Raw genomic sequence first — 21,934 nt, forward strand, 5'->3', positions numbered from 1 at the left:
TCTGTCATTAAAATTCAAGATTTTGTCTCTGTTTTAGGGTAACAGTTTTTGTCCATTAGCACCAAATGAAGGGCAAGCACAACACATTCTTAGTATGGAAATGTACTCAAAATATTATAATATTATTAGACTCTTGTCTAACATAATCACAGAGCCGAATACAGTACTTGAGTACAATTTTGAGGGATCTGTACTTTACTCAAGTATCATTTTTGGGGAGTACTCATGACTTTACTCAAGTACATTTGAGAGGCAAATATTGTACTCTTTACTCCACTATATTTCTATCCATAACTGTGAGTACCCGTTACTACTTCTAAAAAAAAAAGGAAAAAATAAAAATCTCGGAAACCCTCAATTTGTTGTTTCCCTCTCAAACGTGATTGGATTGTGCAGGCGCCACTGATTGGGACAGCCTATCAGCAATCACCTTCAGCTTTCCGCCAAAGTCAACTCCATGGTCAGATTTAGATAAGAGACGAAACCATGGATGAAGACGCAACAGGTCCATCCCGGGAATGTGCCAACCTGTGGCCCCACCTCGCCAGACTATTTCAATTTTCTGAACAAGTTAATGATAGTTTTCGCTTCAAGTGTTTCAATTACAAAATAGCATTTTGTATTTGAAAAATGTATTTTAAATACATGTATTAGAAATACTGCCCATCCCTGGCAACATGGTAAAAAGATGAAAATGACTTTACTTTTGACTTGATTTTCCTTTTTCATTCTCCAAGATATTAACATTAACATTTTTCATAACTCCATGTAGGACGTTTCTGTACATAAATGTAAGCACTGTGGCAGTAGTAATGCAATATTTAGAAAATGTAGGCTACTCTTGATACTCAAGTACTTTTAAAAACAAGTACTTCAGTACTTTTACTTAAGTAGACATCTGACTGTTTTACTTGTACTTGAGTAAAATTTAGCAAAGGGTATCTGTACTTTTACTCAAGCAATGAAGCTGTGTACTCTGTCCGCCTCTGCATAATCACAAGATGTACATCATGATACAAAGATTTCATGACTTCCTGGGTAATTATTCTTTCCAACAAGTGTTCCTACATTTAGCTATCAGGACCCACACTTGTATTCAGTCTGGTTCTTGGAATTGCTGGAGAGTTTCAGCAGTGCTCATTCTCAAGTAGGTCAGTCAAGTGCTTGTTTTTTGTTGGATGCTGCATTCTGTTGTTCTAGATTTTCCTGCACTTGATCTGTTTTCAGGTGTTCTAGGAAAAGCTGTAGTTCTGACAGGTAAGCATTAAAATGACCACTATAATGTTAGGACTCCATCTTTAAAGAAAGGGCACTAGAGTCAAATTATGGAAAATGAATGATGACTGTGGAGATTTGGTCCCACGTTACTGCTTCAAGGTTAAATTCCTAAATAATGCCTTTTGAACTATCATTGCCTTGGCTTGAGGGCAATATGTTTGATCACAATTAATGATTCACAGTGTACTTCCCTAAAGGTGTTTTATGATATGTTTATGTTTAAAATTTTGCACCTGAATGTGAAATCAAGAAGTGTTGTTTTACTGCAGTGCTCTCAAATCATGACCGCCAACATAATCGTTAATATAGTCCTACAAAAGGCAGCTCATATTTATTATCAAGCTGGTGAATTTTTACAGAGAACACAAGAAGCTGCATCATGTTTAACCTCTTGCAGTTCCAGATCCTTCCACTAGATGACTGCCTAGTTGCAAGAACAAATGTGATGGGCTTGGCTAATGTTTCCCAATTTCAAGTGACATACAGATACCTTTAAGGCTTGCAAACTCTGTCTTGGCTAATAAACAAATTATGAACACCTTCAATCATTTTTGCATTAAAAAATGTGCCTTGGTGTTTGACATAATTGCATTTTTTGCTTTAATGTGATGCCTAAAGCCGTAATGTGTCAGTTTGAGTAACGAATGCAAGCTTTTCATGATATAATTTTCTTTCCCCAGTGATTTCCTATTTGCTTTTCTGCTGTCACTCTCAACAAGATAAACAACACTGAACTTTGGCACACAAGAGTTCCAAAAAACCTCAGGTGACCTGAACTTACAAGCACTTCAAGAACCAAAAACTATTTTATGTCATGTATGCCTAGTTCCTTGAACCTCACATTTACTGCTTACTACTGTGCTGTCCTTTTGTTATAGTCCTTAGTTTGCATTCTAGCATTTGAGGCGAACACAGCATGTTGAGGCAAATCAACAATGCTCAGTGTGGTTTCAGGTTAAGGTTGATGGTTCAGCCCTTGTCTCCATTACTTAGTGACATCTGGTCTGGATAAAGTTTGAACGCTGTATAAACAGGTTAAAATGTTGCAGCTTCTCTTGTTCTCTTAAGGCCACACAGTTCTAGTGAAAGAGGAGACCAGAACAAAATCTTCAGGGTTTTATAAACTCAAATACTGTAAGACATAATAACACAGTAGGCCTGCCCTATAACATTTCATGGACTAGGCTACCGTTGTTGTTAACACTGCAAGAAGACAGAATAAATGGCACCATCACACAAAACTGTTGAGTTCAACTTCAACATCAACAAATAGGCCCATGCACAGAGGTAGGCCTATTATAGGCTACTTCTGGGTGGACTAGCTGGAAATGTGCCAGGAAGACACGTGTAAGCCCTGCATAATATACACTGTATTTCGACCGAGGGGTGCTTTTGCCCTTTGGACCAAGTCCAACATATTACAAAAAAAGAGGAAAAAATCTGGTTTCTGTATGACACAGAAACACACTATCAACGTGGAAAAATAACTGTCCTGAACAGTGCTGTCTGTTAGGCTATTTAGATATTTTTAGACAATAATTTATGTGCGCATGATGGGCCTACAGCTATTTAATTAAATTTAATTTAATTAATGACGCATTACATTCACAGTGAGTTTCCTTTAGGCCTATGATGATTCATGTGTTCGGTAAATACACGGTAGTGATATAGGCTACATGTAAGCTCAGACAGATTTCGCTTGAACCTGAATTATGAGGTCCCGAAAACATTTTAACTCTCCACTTTCACCTGATACCTGAAGACCTCATGACGACAGAGAGGGTGGGTGCTGTGAGCCTGTAACACGGAAGAGGAGAGAGGAAGGAGATTCCACGTCATTTGAGGTGTGTTGTACGACCGAGCAATGGCTTGAATTGGGATTCTTGGAATACAGAAGTGTCTCGCATGAAATATGTCTACTACCACTTTATGGGTTTATGGGCGTTCAGTGTTAATACATAGGCACGACTGAATATCTTTGTACTTGTCAGCTTAGCTCCTGATTAAGAACTGGAATTCTGCTGAAGGTAACACTGATGTTTTTTTTCTCAGGCAGATTGCTGTTCTGCCATGTAGCTACCGAGCTTGCTAACCGGCTAACCTCTCAGCTGACATCCCTGCCTTGACACCAATGGGCTACGGTATATTAACCGGAGCTGTTCAGAGCACTTCGTTGTGGCTATGATTGTAATGCCGTTAGGCAGACCTTTAGGGTTTGCATCTAAAAAGATGCCTGTATTTTTGTTTCACATGGTAGTCAGCAACGCATGTATTAATATAAGACTGAGGCGAGCTAATCAATTATCGCCCTGATTCAATTCCCTCTGACAGCGCTACTTCAGCACCATTAGCTTCAGCTAGCTTGCTTGGTATGCTACTACTTGACAGGGCTGTTGACAGCTCTAAACGTTGCACCGTGGCAGTCAGTATTGAATTATCTGTCATTTAACCTCTAACCACCAACTATTCGCTTTCAGTTAATGTGGTTGTAGTCTTTCATAAGGAATAAACCATACGCACGCAACGATTAATCATAATTAGCAAAGCGCATTGACATGTTTGCCAGTTGTAGAACTGTTGGAATGCACGTGAATTGTATTTACAAACATGTTTGTAATTTAGCACATTACACGTCGCTTATTTCATGGTAAGGGCTATGACAACAGTTAAACAATGTGCATATTGCGCTGTGTACAATGTTTTCATAATTTATTACGCATCAGACCTAGTGATCACTATGCCATAATGCCAGCAACCTGCATTGATTTAGGGAGGCGTTGTCCCACAGGAAATTCCAATAGTGTGAAGGGCAGGGCTGGGTCTTAAAGTTTCCCAAAATGAAGGTGTGTGTGTGTGTGTGTTATACTAAAGTGAAACACCCATACCTGTCTTTCAGGCTTAAATAAATAGATGAACATGTCATTACATGAGTACATAATGTCATGTACGAATGTTCAAACAGTGGTCTAGTGTTCCTTTTTCATTTGTTTGTCTTTAAGATCACAGGTCAGAGATGTTGTCCCCTGAATCATAAATCATTTGTAGTCTGTCACATTGTAGCCTGGCATCACTTTCATCCCACTGAAAATGTAACCAATCAATCATTACATTGCTGGAAACAGATCCAGTTTGTTCATAAACGGCCTTGAGGTTAAAATTTCAACAAGCAGGATACATAGCCTAAAGCATTCACATTTTGGAAATGTATTTCCAGTCAGGCTTCAGCAATGCTTTTCAGATAAATTGTACAGTGTACAAGTAAAATAAAGCTGCAGTCTTTGTAGTTGATCATGGATTTGTCCTAATAGCACGTCTCTATACCACAAACGTAATCTTTTTAAGGCCTACCTGCTGATCGCTGATGATCAGTGTTTACTTAAGTAGGTTCTGTGTGGGCATGGAAATAGGCCTAAGTGCCAAAGATCTTAAAGGGCTAAGATCTCTGGATCAATCTGTTCTGCTTCTGTGTAACTGTGCAGTACAATTAATCCATGATTATGTATTGGATTTCTGTTGTGTTATGGCCTGATCTTTATACACAGTGCTAATATCAGTAATGTGTACTTGCGTATTCAACAATAGCCTGTTTCAGTGTTTTCTATAGGCTACATGGAATGAGGATGAAAGGATTAACACTTGTGCTTTCAAGTTTTATCCAAGCTCTCATGGAGTGTTTCTACTGGCTACACCAGTGTAAACAAAGCTGGTCACTGCAGGCTAACTGCTTGTACTGAGATTACAGGCTGCCTTTTAAACAGAGAACTGACCGGTGGAGAACATAGAACCAGGCACCACAGTATGAATGTGCTGTTTGCGTCTTTGAAAGACTCCTATCCTTACTGTGTAAGACATAGCTTAGACATTTGAAACAATGTTCTCTGTATACTTGTCGGTTCTATTCTTAGCGTAAGATCTTTGTTGTTGTATCCCGTGAACTCTAAAGCATTGTTTTTGTTATAGTGTGGTGTATGACTATATGATGTTGATGTGTTTTTTAAGCTTTGTGACTCATTTTTATTGTTGGTGTTTATGTGTGACAGACGGATTGACTCCTGCAGAACCTTGATGGGTGAATCAGGGCAGCGCCGCTCCACCCTTGTCTCCCGGCTCCCCATCTTCCGGCGGAGCGTCAACAAGCGACAGGAGTCGCTCCCGTCATCGCCCTCCTCCGGGGGCGTGGGCAATGGCGTCCACACGTCGTCCCCGTCCAGCACCAACTCCAGCTCGAGCAGCACGGGCAAGCGGCGCAGCCTCTTCCGCACGCCCTCCATCAGCTTCCACAGCAAGCGGAGCAGTGAGTCACGCAAGGTCGACCCGGCGCAGCTCTCGCTAGACGGCTGCCTGCAGGCATCTGAACAAGCCCTGGGCCAAGATGGTGGCAGTACTGGCAGCGGCGGTGGTGGTTGTGGTGGCCACACCAAAATGCGCCACTCCTTTGGGTTCGGCGGGCACCGGCACAAGAAAATCACACGCTCACAGACTGAGGACTTCGACAAGGCCTCCTCGACCAGCAACAACCGCAACGTGTTCATCAACTGCATCAGCTCGGGGGCGAACGAGGGGGACGACTCGGGCTTCCTTGACGATGTGAGCAGCAGGCGCTCTTCCAAGCACAAGAAGCAGCTGCTGCCGAAGTCCTTCTCGGCCCACCACCGTTTCTCCAAGAACCATGCCCCGGAGCCGCAGTGCAAGCCCCCAGAGGTGACCGGTGGCCTGGGGACCCCAGGCTCCTGGCCAGGGGAGCTGGTGGCGGAAAGCTCCCTGCAGTCTCCCATGCTCTCTGAGGATCGCACCACAGCCATTACCCCGTCGGAGTTCGTCCACGTAACAGAGGACTCGGTTTCGGAGGTGGATGCCCTGCCACCCCCGAGCCCCGCCGCACCCTTGGACCCGCCAGCTGAGGACGTCCTGCCCACTGCTGCCCCTACCTCACAGGTGTTCTACACGCCCCCCGAACCTGCTGCCGAGAAGCCATCACTGCCAGATGCCATCAACGCCAGCCCCAGCGCCACCGCCCCGACCCAGTGCGAGAGCGTCACCGTCGCCGCCGCCAATACCGACGATGCCGCCGAGGACACCGATGCCACGGCCACCGTGGCCAACAGCGACGCGGAACCGGAGCCGGCCCAGACGCAGGCGGAGCCTCAGCCGGACCTGTCGGAGATCAGTGAGAGCGAGCCGGCGCTGGAGCTGAGCGAGGAGAGCAGCTCCAACCCTGAGCCCAGAGAGAGACGGACCAAGAACTCACTCCTCATGCAGGAGTCCCGCAAAACCAGCCGGCTAGAGACCAGGCAGGGCCACCTAAGGAAGCCCAACACAGGTAACTCCTCAGATCACAAGGCTGGGTGTGTATGTCTTTAAATGGCTTTGTAAAGGCCGCATTAAGAGGATGGTGGTCAGCAAATCTCATTCCTGAGATGTTTTGAGGTGATGTTACAGGGGGCAACTTTTTGAGCATTGTTGCTTGGCAACCACAAAATCGGTTCCGTGTGTTCTGATCGGATGATCATGAAAATGTGCCTACTGATGATGATGAAAGTTAAAGAAAATTTGTTTTGCCTGGTGTCAATGGGAATGTGTTGGAGCAACAACACCCTAGAAACATTGCCCAGCAGCATTGTGTATCATCAGCTTTAGAAAAAGTCCAGACAGTGAAGTGAGCATCAAGTGTGCATTAAGATCGATAGATGGATAGATAAATACTTTATTTATCCCAAGGGAAGGCATCCAGTAGCTTATACAACCATAACACAACAAACACACATAGATATCTCACATACATAAAAATCACTCAGAAATGTAAAAATGAAAGAGCATGTGAAGTGATTACAAGGGTCTGGTATGGACTGACCATGTGATGCATTGACCATGATAAGATGCTATGGTGGAGTGTGTGCAATGGTGGAAGTGCAAAAGTGAACAGTGCAGGGATTGAATAGTGCAATAACTTTACTTGTTATTAAATATTAATTATTCCTTAACAAACAAGACAAAGAATATACTTTAATAACAATATATAACAAGGAATAATTTATAAGGTGTAGATGTTATGACCACAATCCAGATTGTGTAGAATGGCTTATATAGCCTGTAAAAACAGTCAGGAGGACAGCAGACAAAGTGATATGATGGTAGGGGCTGAGAGAGACAGCCTCATGCTCCATTTCTCTATTTCCCCCCTCCCCTTTTGTGTAGCATTTAAAAAGTTGGATAGCCCTGGGGACAAAAGTCTTCCTCAACCTGTCTGTTGAGCATGACTGTGAGCATGACAGTGACAGAAGTCTGCCACTGAACATGCTCCCCTGTTTATTGAGCGTGCTGTGTAGTGGGCCCATGATCCTGCATCCTGCTCATGGTCCGTTTCTCTGCAGTTGTTGTGAGTGACTCCAGATCAAGGCTACGTGTACACCGTCAATTAAATATGACCCAATTCTGATTTTTTTGCTCACATGTGGCACAATTCCCATGTATAGCATGGATGTGTAAACAGGAAAAAAGCAAATGTGCCAATGCGACTGCAGTCAAAACGTTAAAAAATGGCCACAATCTTTTACGTTTTCGCAGTTACTGTACATTACATACAATGTTGCTCTCAGTTTCACGTGAACGCACGACTGGCAAAATGGTGTAATTAAAATGAAAACACAGATGGAAAAGCTGCAATAAAGGCGGTAGGCTCTTCACTTTCTTTTTCACCTTAAAATAAAACTGATAGTCTATTTTGCTGACTTCTCAAGATACTTTGGAAATGAAAGAAAACAACTAGCCACTGAAATACCCTAATGCAAGCTTATTTCAAGCATTCGCAGTGTTTTTTTTGCCCTCATTTCAGTGACAAAAATTCTTCTGGTGCACATGCGGATTGTCTCAAGTGTTATACAAAGTAAACCATGTACACAGATATCTGATAGGGGCCACTCTCAAACGTAGATGTAAACAGGCAATCCAAAAAACAGGATATAGGCAGAAAACTGTGCATCAAGGCCAGCCAGTGTAAACGCAGCCCAAGTGCAGTACACATTGGACCGGGTGATAACACTTTCGTACACATGGTAAGATATCTGACGATACTGCAATTGTGGGGTGTATCAGGGACGAGCAAGAGGAGGAGTACAGGAGCCTGGTGGAGGACTTTGTGCAATGGTGCAAACTCAATCACCTTCAACTCAACACTTCAAAGACCAAGGAGATGGTGGTGGATTTCCGCAGGTCTAAGCCCGCTCTGCTACCAGTCTCCATTGATGGGGTCAATGTGGAGGCGGTAAGCACCTACAAGTATCTGGGTCTCCACCTGGACAATAAACTGGACTGGTCAGCCAACACTGACGCACTCTACAAGAAAGGGCAGAGCAGGCTGTACTTCCTGAGGAGGCTGCGGTCCTTCAATGTGTGCAGCAAGCTCCTCAGGATGTTCTATCAGTCTGTTGTGGCCAGCGTCCTCTTCTATGCAGTGGTATGCTGGGGAGGAAGTACAAAGAAGAAGGATGCTGGGCGCCTTGACAGGCTGTTAAGGAAGGCTGGCTCTGTAGTGGGAGCTGAACTGGAGTGCATCACTTCAATATCTGACAAAAGGACCCTGAACAAACTGATCAACATCTTGGACAATGAATGCCACCCACTCTACAGCACTATTAAAAAGCAAAAGAGCTTGATCAGCTGGAGATTTCGCTCACTGACTTGCGCAACAGACAGACTGAGGAAGTCATTTGTCCCCAGGGCCATTGAACTGTTCAATGCATCACTAAAGGGAAGAGGAGAGATAGACTTCTCTGCTTAGTCTGTCTGCCTCTCCACCCTCTCCATGTTTGAGTACTGACTACCCACTACTGCTTTACTACTGTTTTACCACAGCCTAATGTTTTTACTACCGCTTTCCTGCTACACTGTTTTTCATGTTTTTCATGCTATATTAGCACACATGATCAATGGCTTCTGCTACAATAATACTGAATGGCTGTAACCCTATTACCTCAACCTGTTTCTGCACTGACGTAGTTTTTATAGTTTTTTATATTACCTTGTCTACATTATATTATACTTTGCTCTCCTATTTGTCCATATTATTTATGCTGGTCTCTAGACCTTATTATTGCACTGTTGGACTAATGCTGGACTACTTGTTGCACCTTCACCATGACACTCACTCTCCGAGCACCTTACCGTGCACACTTAACTTAAGGACTATTGTTGGACTACTTTTTGCACCTTCACCAGGACACTTACTCTCTTGAGCACCTTACCATGCACACATAACTAAGGGACTCCTGTTGGACTACTTTTTTGGCACCTTCACTCTCACTCTCTTGAGCACCTTACCATACACACAGAACTACTGTTGGACTACTTTGCACCTTCACCAGGATACTCACTCTCTTGAGCACCTCACTTTGCACACAGAACTACAGGCCCTGTCATTACAAGCGTCTCATACTTGACCACCCTTAAGCACACTGTTTCTTTTACATTTAATTTATATAGTATTTTTAGTTTTGTTAGCTTTTCTTATCTCCTACTGTCTCTATTGTACAGTGGTGTTTGGTTATATGTTTATACTTATACTTATATTTACCATTTGCTGTAAGTGCATGTTGTGTGTGATGTCTGTATGCTACTGAGACCCCCTGAATTTCCCCTTGGGGATCAATAAAGTATTTATCTATCTATCTATCTATATAAATGCATTTCTGTAGTTAATGGGAGTGAGGGACCAATTGGTGCTTATTTTGGTCAATATTTATCATTAATCTATTTGGTGAAAGTAAGTCTTGTTGGAGTAAAACCTTTCGGTATAACATTCTAATGCAGTCGATTAGAGCATCACTTCTCTTTGAACCTGGGAGTACAACATATGACTTTAAGTTGACCTTCAGGAGTCAGTTAAGCTTTTCCTTACTGGTCAAAAATATCTGTGCTGCACCAATCACCAACCGAAAGGTTGTAAGGTGGTGATATGCATGCCCTAGTTTACATGTTAACAGGCAACCAGGGCAGATGTGTGTAGCCCTCTTCATGCATACATGCAAACCTTTTCTGTATGCATCAATAATTCAGAGTGAGAGATGTGGCAAGTGCCAGAGTGAAACATTAACACTATCTCCCACCTCTGTCAGGGAGTGTCAGCACTGCCTGAGCCCTATTGTCATAAAAGACACTTAACAGTGCTGAGGAAGTGAAAGTTCACACTGTTTGGCTCGTTTGCTTCCCTTGCCTGTTGGTCGGCTTCCCACTTGTCTTATCTGTGTGTCTTGTGCTTTTCTCTACCCTCACCCAGACTCTCTGTCTGCTTGAATAGCAGTGTCTCTTCTCATCAGTTTTTTTTATTTTTGTTATTTATTATTTTTGTGTGTTGTGTTAATTCTGTCTGTTTATTTAGCGTTCTGGTGAAACCGCATTTTGTTGGTTTGATGGTTTTTGTACCACATTGGTTTTGTTTTCCTTGTGGATTTGATGCACTTGAGTTCGGTTTCCAGCAGATTATAGTCCTTACGGACATACATTAGGGGAATGTATGTGTATTTTATGTAATGTAAGGTGAGCTATACCAGATTTTGTTTCATGTATGTGAGGTTTTATGTTTACTCTTGATCCTGTAAGATGAGTAGTTTTCCCCCTAGATTGCAGGTGTGGCAGTATTTACAGTCCCAGGCATGACTGTAATTTACCTTTCAGACAGGACTCACACTCTCTTATGATTTTAAACCTGGTTGTGTGTGTTCTATGCAATACATCCGGCTTGTCATTAACAAATATCAGCTGTGTCATTGGGTAGATCAAATATTCTGAACAGCTGTTATAATCGAGCTCCACGGAATACTCTATTCTGATTGGTCAGTTCATGGTGAGGCGTTCAGAGAGCTTTGTTACCCCTGAGTGCAGACGCTTCTAAAAAAATCTTTTTTCAGATAACTGAACCGTAAATCAAACCCCTGTCACAAGCTACCAATGTTTGTTGCATTGCTTGTGGTGCAGTTTTAATGGACTTTGTCAGAAGGTAGTACTCTAACATTAATCTGGTGTCATATTCTCTGTCAAATGAGTCGGCCACCTAAGAAGCTGGAGTGTATAGCCAGACAGTCATTATCTCAAAATAAACTTTTAAGGCAGTAGCCCTCCACTTTGTGTAGTGATCACCCTCCAGGGCCTTTTTCTGTGACAGTGACTGGCTACCTGTATTATCCCTGGTTGCATTATCCTTTTTCTTTGGGGCAATACATAACCGTTATGTTCTCAGAAGTGACACCTCAAAGGGCTTTTCTATGATCAAATCATATTGTATGGGCCATCTCTCTACATTGCTATAGTTTAACAAGGACCATATTTCATCTGTTATTGTACTTGAAGTGTTTGGCTTGGCAGCAAAATGGGTCTGCAACTGTCTTCCAGCAAATGCCTTGTACCTTTTAAAAAAACTATTCATCATAAACAAAGGCAGACAATTTAGCATTTCTTTGTGAGTTATGAAGTGGATTATGATTGTATAAATTTCAGTGTTCCATTTAGATGCTTGTGTAGTATGAAAGAACTTCTTTTGTGGTTTGCCAAGAAGACATCATTCTGACTGTGTGCAGTGTGTACTTATCCTGTTTGTGTTTGTGACATATTGTGTTTTTTTGTGTGATTATGTGTGTGGACAAGTTGCGTGCGTGCGTTCGCGTGTGTGTGTGTGCGTGCGTGCGTGCGGCCGGCCGTGTGCGTGCATGTGCATGTGTGCACGCGCGTGTGTGTGTTCAGTGCCAGTATGTAGTCTGCTCTGTTTGGAGAGCTGTGCCTCTTATGTCCCCTTTAAAATTATGCCATCTAAACTCATCTCTCCCTCCTCCTCTCCCTCCTCACCTTCTCCTCTTCCTCACCCTTTGCAGTGTCCATGTGCAGCAGCGTAAGCCCCTACCATGAGGTCATGCGTCTCGAGCGGCGCCTGCGCTCGGCCTCAGAGGGCGCTGGTGAGTCTGGCGGTGGCGGGATCTTCGGCCGCCGGTTGCACCTCAGCCTCAAAGAGCCGCACAGCTGCGGCCTGGAGAGCTTCGGCCTGCAGAAACAGCGCACCAACTCCTCTTCCTCCAAGCTGGGCAGCCTGGTAAGGCCCCTCTATCTGTCTGTCTCTCTCTCTCCCTTATCTTTTTCTCTCTCTCCCTCTTTCTCTCCCTTATCTTTTTCTCTCTCTCCCTCTCCCTCTCTCTCTCTCTCTCCCTCTCTCTCTCCCTCTCTCTCTCCCTCTCTCTCTCTGTCTCTGTCTCTCTGTCTCTCCTCCCATGGCAGTGGTGGTGGTGTTAAGCAGGCTGCTGAAAGAAGCCTCATTTAAAAGTTAAAAAAGAACATCTTCAGAATGCCCCTGGAAAGGTCTTCTGAAAGGTCTCGCCTGCTTATGAGTATTAAAGCGGTTTTCGACTGTGATGAAGCATTTACGACCCTGTAGAGCCCTTGCCAGTCAAGACTGTAAATGGGCAAACAGTCCTGTGCAAAATTTTGGCATCCTGAAGAATCCCTCTTGAACATATCTGAAGGTTTTGTGTAGTGTATTGAGACTGCCGAAGAGTGCTTGTTGAGTGCTAGGCCCTACACTTTTTCAGATGCTGAGCTGTAGTAGGCTTTAATCGACGTGGCAAAAAGAAATCTCAGCATTTGAAGCGCAGCTCTTGCGTTGGAAATTTGGGTGCTCGAGTGTGAGTGACCCTTCCCCACAGGAGGCACGGCCCAGCATGGGAGCAGTGGTCGCCGACTGGACGCGCCTTGACCGGTCAGGGCCGCCCCGCGGAGCAGACTAACTGGCTTAGCGCGCGCTGCGTCTTCCTGGGAGATTACAGGCCCTCTCTTGCACAGGGGATAAAAATCACAGCTCTAAATTAAACAGACAAATCCGCTCATGCAGAGCGAATGAGTATGTTGAGGCTCGCAGACAGACAGACAGGCAGAAGTGCAGAGCAGTGAAGGCAGACAGTCAGACAGACAGAGAGACAGACAGACAGACAGTACTGCAGAGCAGCACAGACAAACAGACCGACAGACAGACAGACCGACAGACAGACGGTAATGTAGAGCAGCGCAGAGCAGTACAGACAGACAGACAGTATTGCAGAGCAGAACAGACAGACAGACAGACAGACAGACAGTAATGTAGAGCAGCGCAGAGCAGTGCAGACAGACAGACAGACAGTATTGCAGAGCAGAGCAGGACAGACAGACAGACAGACAGACAGACAGACAGACAGACAGACAGACAGACAGACAGACAGTAGTGCAGATCAGACAGACAGACAGACAGACAGTAGTGCAGATCAGACAGACAGACAGGAGTGCAGATCAGAGTAATGAGCTCCGGCAGAGGAGTTGGCTAGTCAGTAGGCTGTAGCCATCATTCTCCCTCCCAAAGTTCTCTCCCTCTCCCCTCATGTAGCCACTTATTTATGCGGCGAGGACATATCCCTGTAATCTTTTCATTAGGGAAAGAAACCTCATCCGAGCTGATGTTATTGTGATTACTCCCTGGCGACCCACTCGTTGCCGCCTCATGATTGGCTTGGAGTTGCGGAGGACACTGGAGTGTTTTTGAGTGTCTCCTCATTGTAAGCGTGCAAATGGTGCTCTCTCTCACTGCTGTCTCTTCCCCTGCCAGTGACATTGTGAACGCGATCCTAGATTCATGGCCATGCCAACGGGAATTAAAAGCAATTTTGGTACTTGCTGCCTTGGTAGGACTTTGCAATTAACTGAACATTGATTACTTTTAGAAAAATAAGTCAACACAATGTAAACAAGGGTACTCGGCAGTTCCGTACGGTGTGTTCTGGTAATGCAATGGTGGGAATGGTAATCTCTGTGGGAATGCAATGCCACTCCACTCAACGGTATGTTTTGCATACTTTATAGAGTGCACTCTCATCAGGTGCCGCTGCGAGTGATTTAGAAACAGCTGCAGAACTCGAGTGGAAAGCTAACGCATAATTTGAGTTAAGCGTATGTTCTTCCTGAAAAGGTGTGCTCAACTGGCACACCTTTTCCGTTTGATCTGTAACCCAGCCCCCCCCCCACCCCCCCCATCCTGAGGAAGTTGGTTGTTTTCTCCCTAAAAAGTCTGCCACAGCACGTTGCCAAAGCGCTCAGGGTCCCCCCTGCTGAGAGAGACAGCTGTGGCGTGTGGGCAACGGAGAAGGCAAAGATGTTGGCGGGAGCAGGTAGAGTAAGAAAACAGCTCAAATTACAATGAGAGAGGGATAGAGGGAGGAGAGAGAGAGAGAGTGAGGAAGGAAGGGGGGATTGAAACACCCCAAGCTGTCATCCTCCTGGAGAAGCACAGGCTCAGATCTCTCAGTGTGAAACCACACACTGTTATTGCAGATGACTACGGAGATATAGTGTGTGTGTGTGTGTGTGTGTGTGTTTGTGTAAACATCATGATCATATCAGCAGGTGAATGGGAGATTCATCAGAGAAGCCAAGAAAAAAGACAAGTTCTTGGTCGGCTCTGCGGAGGGCAGCTTTTTCCTGGAGCGAATGCAATCAGACTTTTCCTTTTTCCCTGGGATCAGCGGGGACCCTGATTCCAAGGCCAAGCAGGTGGGTGGGGGTGAGGCGGGCAGGCAGGCAGGCAGGCAGGCAGGCAGGCGGGCACCACCACACAGCACAGGACTTTGGGCTTTCTGGCCCATGCTGTGTGGCCTACATGCAGCAAAGCGCTTGGCCCCGATGTGCACAGCAGATGTGAGGCCGCGCTCTGCGTCTGCCCGACCCAGCTTTGCTTTTAGCCCAATGAGCTTTAGCGCCATCCTCTTACCAGACAGAAACGGATCCCTTGAAGATCTGTCTCTCAGGCCGTGCACATCCCCACAACGAAGGGAAACAAGCACAACACACAGCAGACCACGGAGAATGGGAAAGGAACTCATAAGCGGACAGGTTTCATGGTAGCCGGTTGCTTAGAGATTCCAATAAATAATGCATTATCCGTCAGAAAATTAAAAATTGAAATGAGTTTTTCTGAGTGCTTGGAAATCGGAACTCTTTACTGTTTCATAGTATTGCTGTAAGCGTCACAGCCTTGCCTCCACAGAGTCCCACAGTGGGGATTGAAGGCAGGACGGTCGACTAATTTGGGGCTTAGTCAGAGATACTCAGTGTATTATATCAGCTGCCCTGGGGAAAGACATGGAAGAGAGGAGCAGACAGCTCTGGGCCCCACGACACCCATCGGAAGACTTTGTCCAGCTTACATCTGGCTTTAAGTCCGTTTACTGAACATGACTCAGTTCCTGGCCAGTCAGTCAGGGGGTGGTTAAAGAATCACTGACAAATGCCTTTGGTATGTGTGTGTGTGTGTGTGAGTGTGGCAAACAGGCCAAGGTTTGGGTACAGGAGGCAGGTGATTCATCCAGTATGTAGCTCCTGTGTTTCCACTGCTCGCAGGCTGTTCTGGAGTGGCAGCCCTTTTGTGCAGTTTCCTCCTACAGGAACTGCATCCGTCCATTTCTGGAGTGGAATCAGTACCTTCCCCGGGTTTGGGGACTTCTGTGTGAAACTGCTAACTGATCCCTGAAACTGCTAGGGGGCACGTACTATGATGCTTGAGGCTTATTGGTTAAAAGCGTCTGAAAAGCGACTGAAATGCCACTTTTTAAAACCAGTGAAATTTACCAGAGATCATGTGATGAATATAGCAAAAGAAATTATATAATTAGCTTGTTAAGATAGATAGATAGATAGATAGATAGATAGATAGATAGATAGATACTTTATTGATCCCCAGGGGAAATTCAAGGTCTCAGTAGCATACAGACATCACACACACATTCACTAACAGCAGACAAAAGTAATTAAAAGTATGTAATATAAAAAACACAACTAAACAATAAGGACAGTAGAAAATAAAGAATATACTAAATATACTAAAATACAAATTATAGTAAATAACACTTAATCTAAATCAATTCTAAAAACAGTATCCACATAGTGGGTGATTAATCAATCAAGAGGTGCTTGCAATGGCTGAGGCAGGGACTGAGTCTGTGATTCTCTGTGCATAGTAAGGTAAGGTAAGGTGCTCTGTGTGAGTGAGTGTCACGGTGATAGTGCAATGGTGATAGTGGTCATGGTGATGGTGCAAATGAGTAAGTCCAACAGTGCAAAAAATAAAGTCAATATATATCTATATATAACTATATCAAGAAAAGGAATAAGTGTGGCCACAGTTCGGCTGTAGCATGGGGGGAGGGGTTATGCATATGTGCTATTATAGCACGCAAACAGTGAGGCAGAAAGACAGTGGTAAAAAGTGGCTAGTGGACAGACCTCATCCAAACATGGAGGGGGTGAGGAGGCAGACAGACTATGCAGAGAAGTCTGTCTCTCCTCTTCCCTTAAGTGAAGCATTGAACAGTTCAATGGTCCTGGGGACAAATGACTTCCTCAGTCTGTCTGTTGTCACTGGATCACTGGATCACTGGATGAATATAAGCAACATGTCAGCTGAAACATAAGCTTCAAAATAGTGCTGGCATAAATAGTGCTGGTGATTACAGTTGCCATGAAGCCATTTAATTGAGTGTTAACAACTTAGCACTAGCAAAATTTACCTAAGATTAATCCTAATATTACCTTGAAATCCCAGTTAACGGTTTATTGTAGGTGCTGCGGCAGGACAAATATATCATTACTTTGTCTTCTGCTGAACTGATGTTCTGATGCAATCAGAGGGCAAAATATTGGGCTGTCACTGGTAGGTCTGTAGTTCTTGCAGCCTGATGGAAACAGACAGGCTGAAAGTACTGATTAGGGGGGGCATACCTGAAAACATTTGCGCTACCTGGTAAGTGCCTTGCGTTCCTGCAGTGGAAAAGTGTCTAGAGAGCACCAGTGCTGATCGGTCATAAACAGTTTTGGCTGGTGGGGCAGTGGTGTGATGAAGCTATGGCATGGACCGAGGTGAGGTCACAGCCATGTGAATGCCCTGTTTTATCCTCCATAGCCCTCTAAGCTATTGTCTGTGTCATGGTACATATCATGTTACCAGTATTTCAGATTTTCTCATGGCAGGATTATTGTGTTAGTACATATCTGATCCTCATTCCAGGAGACCAAGGCTGGTCATGCTCTCTCTCTGCTATGATAATGCATACTTTCATATTTTACCTCTGAATACTGTGATGAATTAAAGTGTCATCTGATAATAATCATCTCCAGGACATTATTAGGATTAACGAGAGTCCTTCAATTTCTCACTTTGAGAACCATCCTTCATCTCACAGCCACTTATTGGTGCACGTATACTACTGTACCTTACATCTTGTAAGTGCTGGTATTGCCATTTGTAGTAGTTAAGCAGAATCATTGGTCTATGTGAGCTATGAAAAAGCCTTTCACCTGCAACCTTGACAAGCCCCTTAATCACCTGAATATTCAGTGACCTCTTCTATGCCCCTTCAGTGTCAACATAAAAGTACTGTAGCTGGCCCGCTGCAACCTGAACGTTTAGTGTTTATGAAATAATAAGACTCAGTCACTCAGTCACTCAATCACTCACTCTCTCACTCACACATTCAGACTGCCTCAGTTTACTCTCTGAAAGATAAACAGATTGCCGGTAATCAGGTTGGACCTGATTGTCCATCCGTGTACTCCCAGTGTGACTATTAAACACGTAATAAAGCTTGGCTGTTTTGCAGAACTAGGCCTTTTCCTTTAGGAGTGCAGCCGAGATGGCTTTGCCCTCTCTGAATTAGTAATATCTCACCATTATTTCAAATGACCCACGACATTTGCTATGGCATCAACATATTGTATTGCAGTCCATGGGGAGTTTTTAGTTCACATTGACAAAATATGGGTAATGGCGGCCCAAGGATCCAGCCTGATGTTTCTAATCTTCTGGCTCGTACACATGGCATACTTATTGGCACATTACAGCGCCATTAATCACCATGCCAGCGCTAATCTCATATCAGAAAAAGCTTTGGAAAATCAGATGGCTTGTTTTCTGTCAGCTAAGTTGTTGTTTTTGGATCATTTCTTGCCTTTGAAAACAGACAGGCTTCTCTCATTGTGGTTGGAACTCTCTGCAGTCGTTTATTCCCCTTAAAAACCCTTTCATTGGAAGCCTTGAAATTGTGATGAAAATTAGCATTGAAAGATTAGTGTTTTTTCGTTAAAAAACAAACAAGCAAACTGGATATTATTATGCACTCATCGTGTTTAAGCTGATTTAAACAATGATTGTGATACTGACTTAAACAGCTGACCTGGTCAACAAAAACTTTTGTGCTATGTCTATCACTATGCTATCAGCTATGGCTATCACTCAATAGAGAGACCATCATTTCAAGCACTTGTGATCTCTCTCTCACACAATATCTGAAGCACAATAACAATTTGCAGAGAAGCACAGTGCTGGGGAGTTGGAGAGCGAGATCAGGTTCTCTTCCTATATTGCTCTTCTACATCCACTTCCTCTGAAACCTGCAGGAAAGCTCAGGTGGATGTGTGACTGTGTTCCTCTTACTCAGCTCAGGAAGGAAGTGTGTACTGGCTCAGGAGGATCCATTCCAAAGGGTGACCGCTCCGCCACGAGTAGGGACAGGAAACATAAGTCACAGCTGCCCACTTATGGGGCACTTTGCAGGAGCTGTTAAAGTGGCCTCTCACATTTGAAAACAAACACAAAGTTTATAACTTACTTGTTTGCTGACATTTGGTGGTGAAAAAAAGAGCATCATGGTTCAACCTCTGTTTTTCACACATTGATAAGATTGGGAGCAAGAGTCGATTCCTCAGCACAGATATGACGAACCAATAGCCCCCAACTCAACGATAATAAAAACGAGGACTTTTGGACCTGTCTGGACTTGATGCATTTGGCATATTGGCATTTGGCCCATGCTTGCACAAATGTTATCTGAAAACTTGACATTAGCAGATGACAAAATCGATACAGGTGGTCTGTGTGTTTGTGTGTTTGTGTGTGTGTGTGTGTGTGTGTGTGTGAGAGCGAGCGAGCGAGTGAAGGAGTCACTCTCACCTGTCTCTTTCACACCCTCAAGCACAATAATATGAGGCTATGAGACGACCCCTGAGAAACCTCCCTTCATCCTGCCACAGGCCCCCGATCTCTCCCCGGCTGAATAATTGATCCCTCCACTGCTGTGTTGGTAGAGACAGGTAGAGGCAGCAGGACGTGCAGCGCTTTCTGAAAAGGATTTGAGAGGGATTTGATTTAGCAGCGTTTTATCGCTAAGTGCATAAGAGGCTGCCCAGATATAGCATCTTATTGTCCTCCTGAAGTAGACTTCCCATTAATATCAGTTAATTCTAAATCTGTTTGTGGGAGCGTATTTAATGTTTGATGTGAGATATTCATTCTGTATGGTTTCTTGTGACATGAACAATCTATACATCATCATTGCATTGTATCTCCAGATAATATTAATCTACTCAATCTCAATTAAAAGTAAAAAAAAAATTGACTCCTGAATTGATTGTGTGGGCTAATATCAGGCTGTCGCGAATATATTTTATGCCAGGGTGGTTTGTCTGAGGAAACAGTGAGTAAATCCACCACAGGATGGCAGTATGGCTCTACGGAAGATATACTGCGACCTCAGAGAGGCTATGATAGGCTCTGTACAAGAGGCGTTTAATTCTCTGCAGTGTCTGTCAATTCTCATTGCTTAGCATAAATAACTAACTACACCAGAATGACTTCATATTATTTTGAGTCAGATTTAATGTATTAACCATGGGCACCAGCAATTAAGACTGATGGTGCAAAAATGGTACATTCATGCTTCAGAAGTGGATCTGATATAGTCTGGACAAACATAATTCAAATAGTTAAATCATACTTAATGCTAGTTTTATACTCATTCTTGAAAGTAAAGAAACACAGGAATGCAGACCATAGCAGATGATTGCATCTGAGGTGTCTTGTCCAGCTTAACAGCTCTGTCTCAAGTCTGTTCCCTAACCTTTGTTTTTCTCTCCCCCCCCCCCCCACCCCTCTCTCTCCCCTTCTTCACTCTTTCTTTGGCTCTGTCTCTCACCCCAGGATGTCCTGAACAACCTGGGTTCATCTGAGCTTGATGAGGACGATCTCATGCTGGACCTGGATCTGTCGGATGACCAGCGCCACAGACACGGTAAGGTCTGGAAATTGATTGTCGGGGCGCAAGTTGAAAAGGTGTGAAATGTCACTGGGACATTTTCAACTGTCTCCCAAACTTCTTTGAACATATTTGATGACTCATCCAACTAAAATCTCCACGTCTTCCTGCACAATAACATGCAGGAGATGTCTTGCAAATGACATGCCCTTTCCACATTATCCAGAGAAATAAACAGAAAAAGTCAGTGTTATGCCACTTGCTAATGTATTTGCGGTAGGTTGGGGTCTTAAGTCAGTCTTAACATACCAACATCTTCTTTTCAGTTCTTTTGGACATGCAGATTGTGGCACACGTAAACACACACCGACGGCAAAGCATCAAGACTGAGGGCCGCTGACAATGTCATTGCAAATTTGCAAAAAGAGGGCTTTGCAGAAGGGGTGCAGACTCTTGCGTTGTGCCCTAAATTATTCACTGACTGTGGTGCTAACTTCTCTCACTAATGTGACAAATCACGGCGATGAAGGAACTCGGATGCTCCGGAGTTCTGTTTGTTTGTTGGTTTGTTTATGTTTGTTTGTTTGTTTGTTGGTTTGTTGGTTTGTTGGTGCGCCATTTCCTTGTGTGCGTGCCATTGCAGCATTTTTCTCATCAGCAATGCCGCCGTATTATCTCTAACGCATCTTCCCTGCTAGCAGCAGAACAGTTCGTTCCTACCTTTAATTATTAAAATGAGCTCTTTAAATCATGGGCTGTCAGGAGCGCTGCGGCACAATAGAGCGTGCTGGAAGCCTGACAGCTAGACGTCTCTCAGGTCCTGTTGAGCCACCGTATGCCACGGATGAACATCGCTGCAGGTAGCCTAGAGGAAAAGGGGAGAGTGTGCTCGTGCATGAGGGGTGTGCACATGTGTGTGAGTGTGATTGCAGGTGTGTATGTAACTGTGTGTGTGTGTGTGTGTGTGTGTGTGTGTGTGTGTGTGTGTGTGTGTGTGTGTGTGTGTGTGTGCGTGTGTGTGCACATGTGTCTTTCCATACACACATGCCAGTATGTGAATAAAGAGGTGTTGACATCTACCTGTCTTACCCTTCTCTCTCTCTCTCTCTCTCTCTCTCTCTCTTTCTCTTTCTCTATCGCTCTTCTTATTTTAGTGTCTCGGGAGGACTCCAGTCACTCGCTGGCCTCCTGCCTCAACCTGATGCACTCTCCAATGGAGCCTCCCACTGACCGCCTGCCTGGCCTGGAGCCCAGAGATCCCACCCACAGGTGCACAGCTCACCCCCCCCCCCCCCACACACACACCCATCCACACTGCCTCCACAGTCACCTGACCTCCCCCAAACAACCCTCCACCTCTCTCTCTCTCACTCTCACTCCCTCTCTCTTGCTCTGAATGGGGTGTAATTAGATGTGACCGTTATTGGGAAATAATGATATCACCCCCCCCCCCCCCACACACACACACACACACCTCATCCCGCCCCCTCCGTTTGCTCAAGCACTTCATTATGCCGCAACAAAACACTGCTGTGTGTAATTGCTGCTCACCGCAGCACACCGAAATGGGAGAC

At 44.4% G+C, this 21,934-nt stretch overlaps 1 protein-coding gene across 2 annotated transcripts in view; it reads left to right on the plus strand.

Moving 5' to 3' along the window:
• The first annotated feature begins 3,135 nt into the window (after positions 1–3,135).
• ccser1 (coiled-coil serine-rich protein 1) overlaps positions 3,136–21,934 on the plus strand; it is an 81,243-nt gene continuing 62,444 nt past the window's right edge. For both annotated transcript variants that reach the window (XM_076269804.1, XM_076269805.1), the window contains exons 1-5: positions 3,136–3,305; positions 5,319–6,598; positions 12,138–12,352; positions 20,306–20,396; positions 21,515–21,629. In XM_076269804.1, coding sequence (XP_076125919.1) covers positions 5,344–6,598; positions 12,138–12,352; positions 20,306–20,396; positions 21,515–21,629 — 1,676 coding nt within the window. In that variant the 5' untranslated portion in view covers positions 3,136–3,305; positions 5,319–5,343. The remainder of the gene's footprint in view (positions 3,306–5,318; positions 6,599–12,137; positions 12,353–20,305; positions 20,397–21,514; positions 21,630–21,934) is intronic.

This window comes from Alosa pseudoharengus, unplaced genomic scaffold (genome assembly GCF_046254945.1).
Source record: "Alosa pseudoharengus isolate Yale_2024_CS ecotype anadromous, Long Island Sound unplaced genomic scaffold, YU_APseudo_1.1 YU_APseudo_1.1_scf_6, whole genome shotgun sequence".
NCBI classification, from domain to species: Eukaryota; Metazoa; Chordata; class Actinopteri; order Clupeiformes; family Clupeidae; genus Alosa; species Alosa pseudoharengus.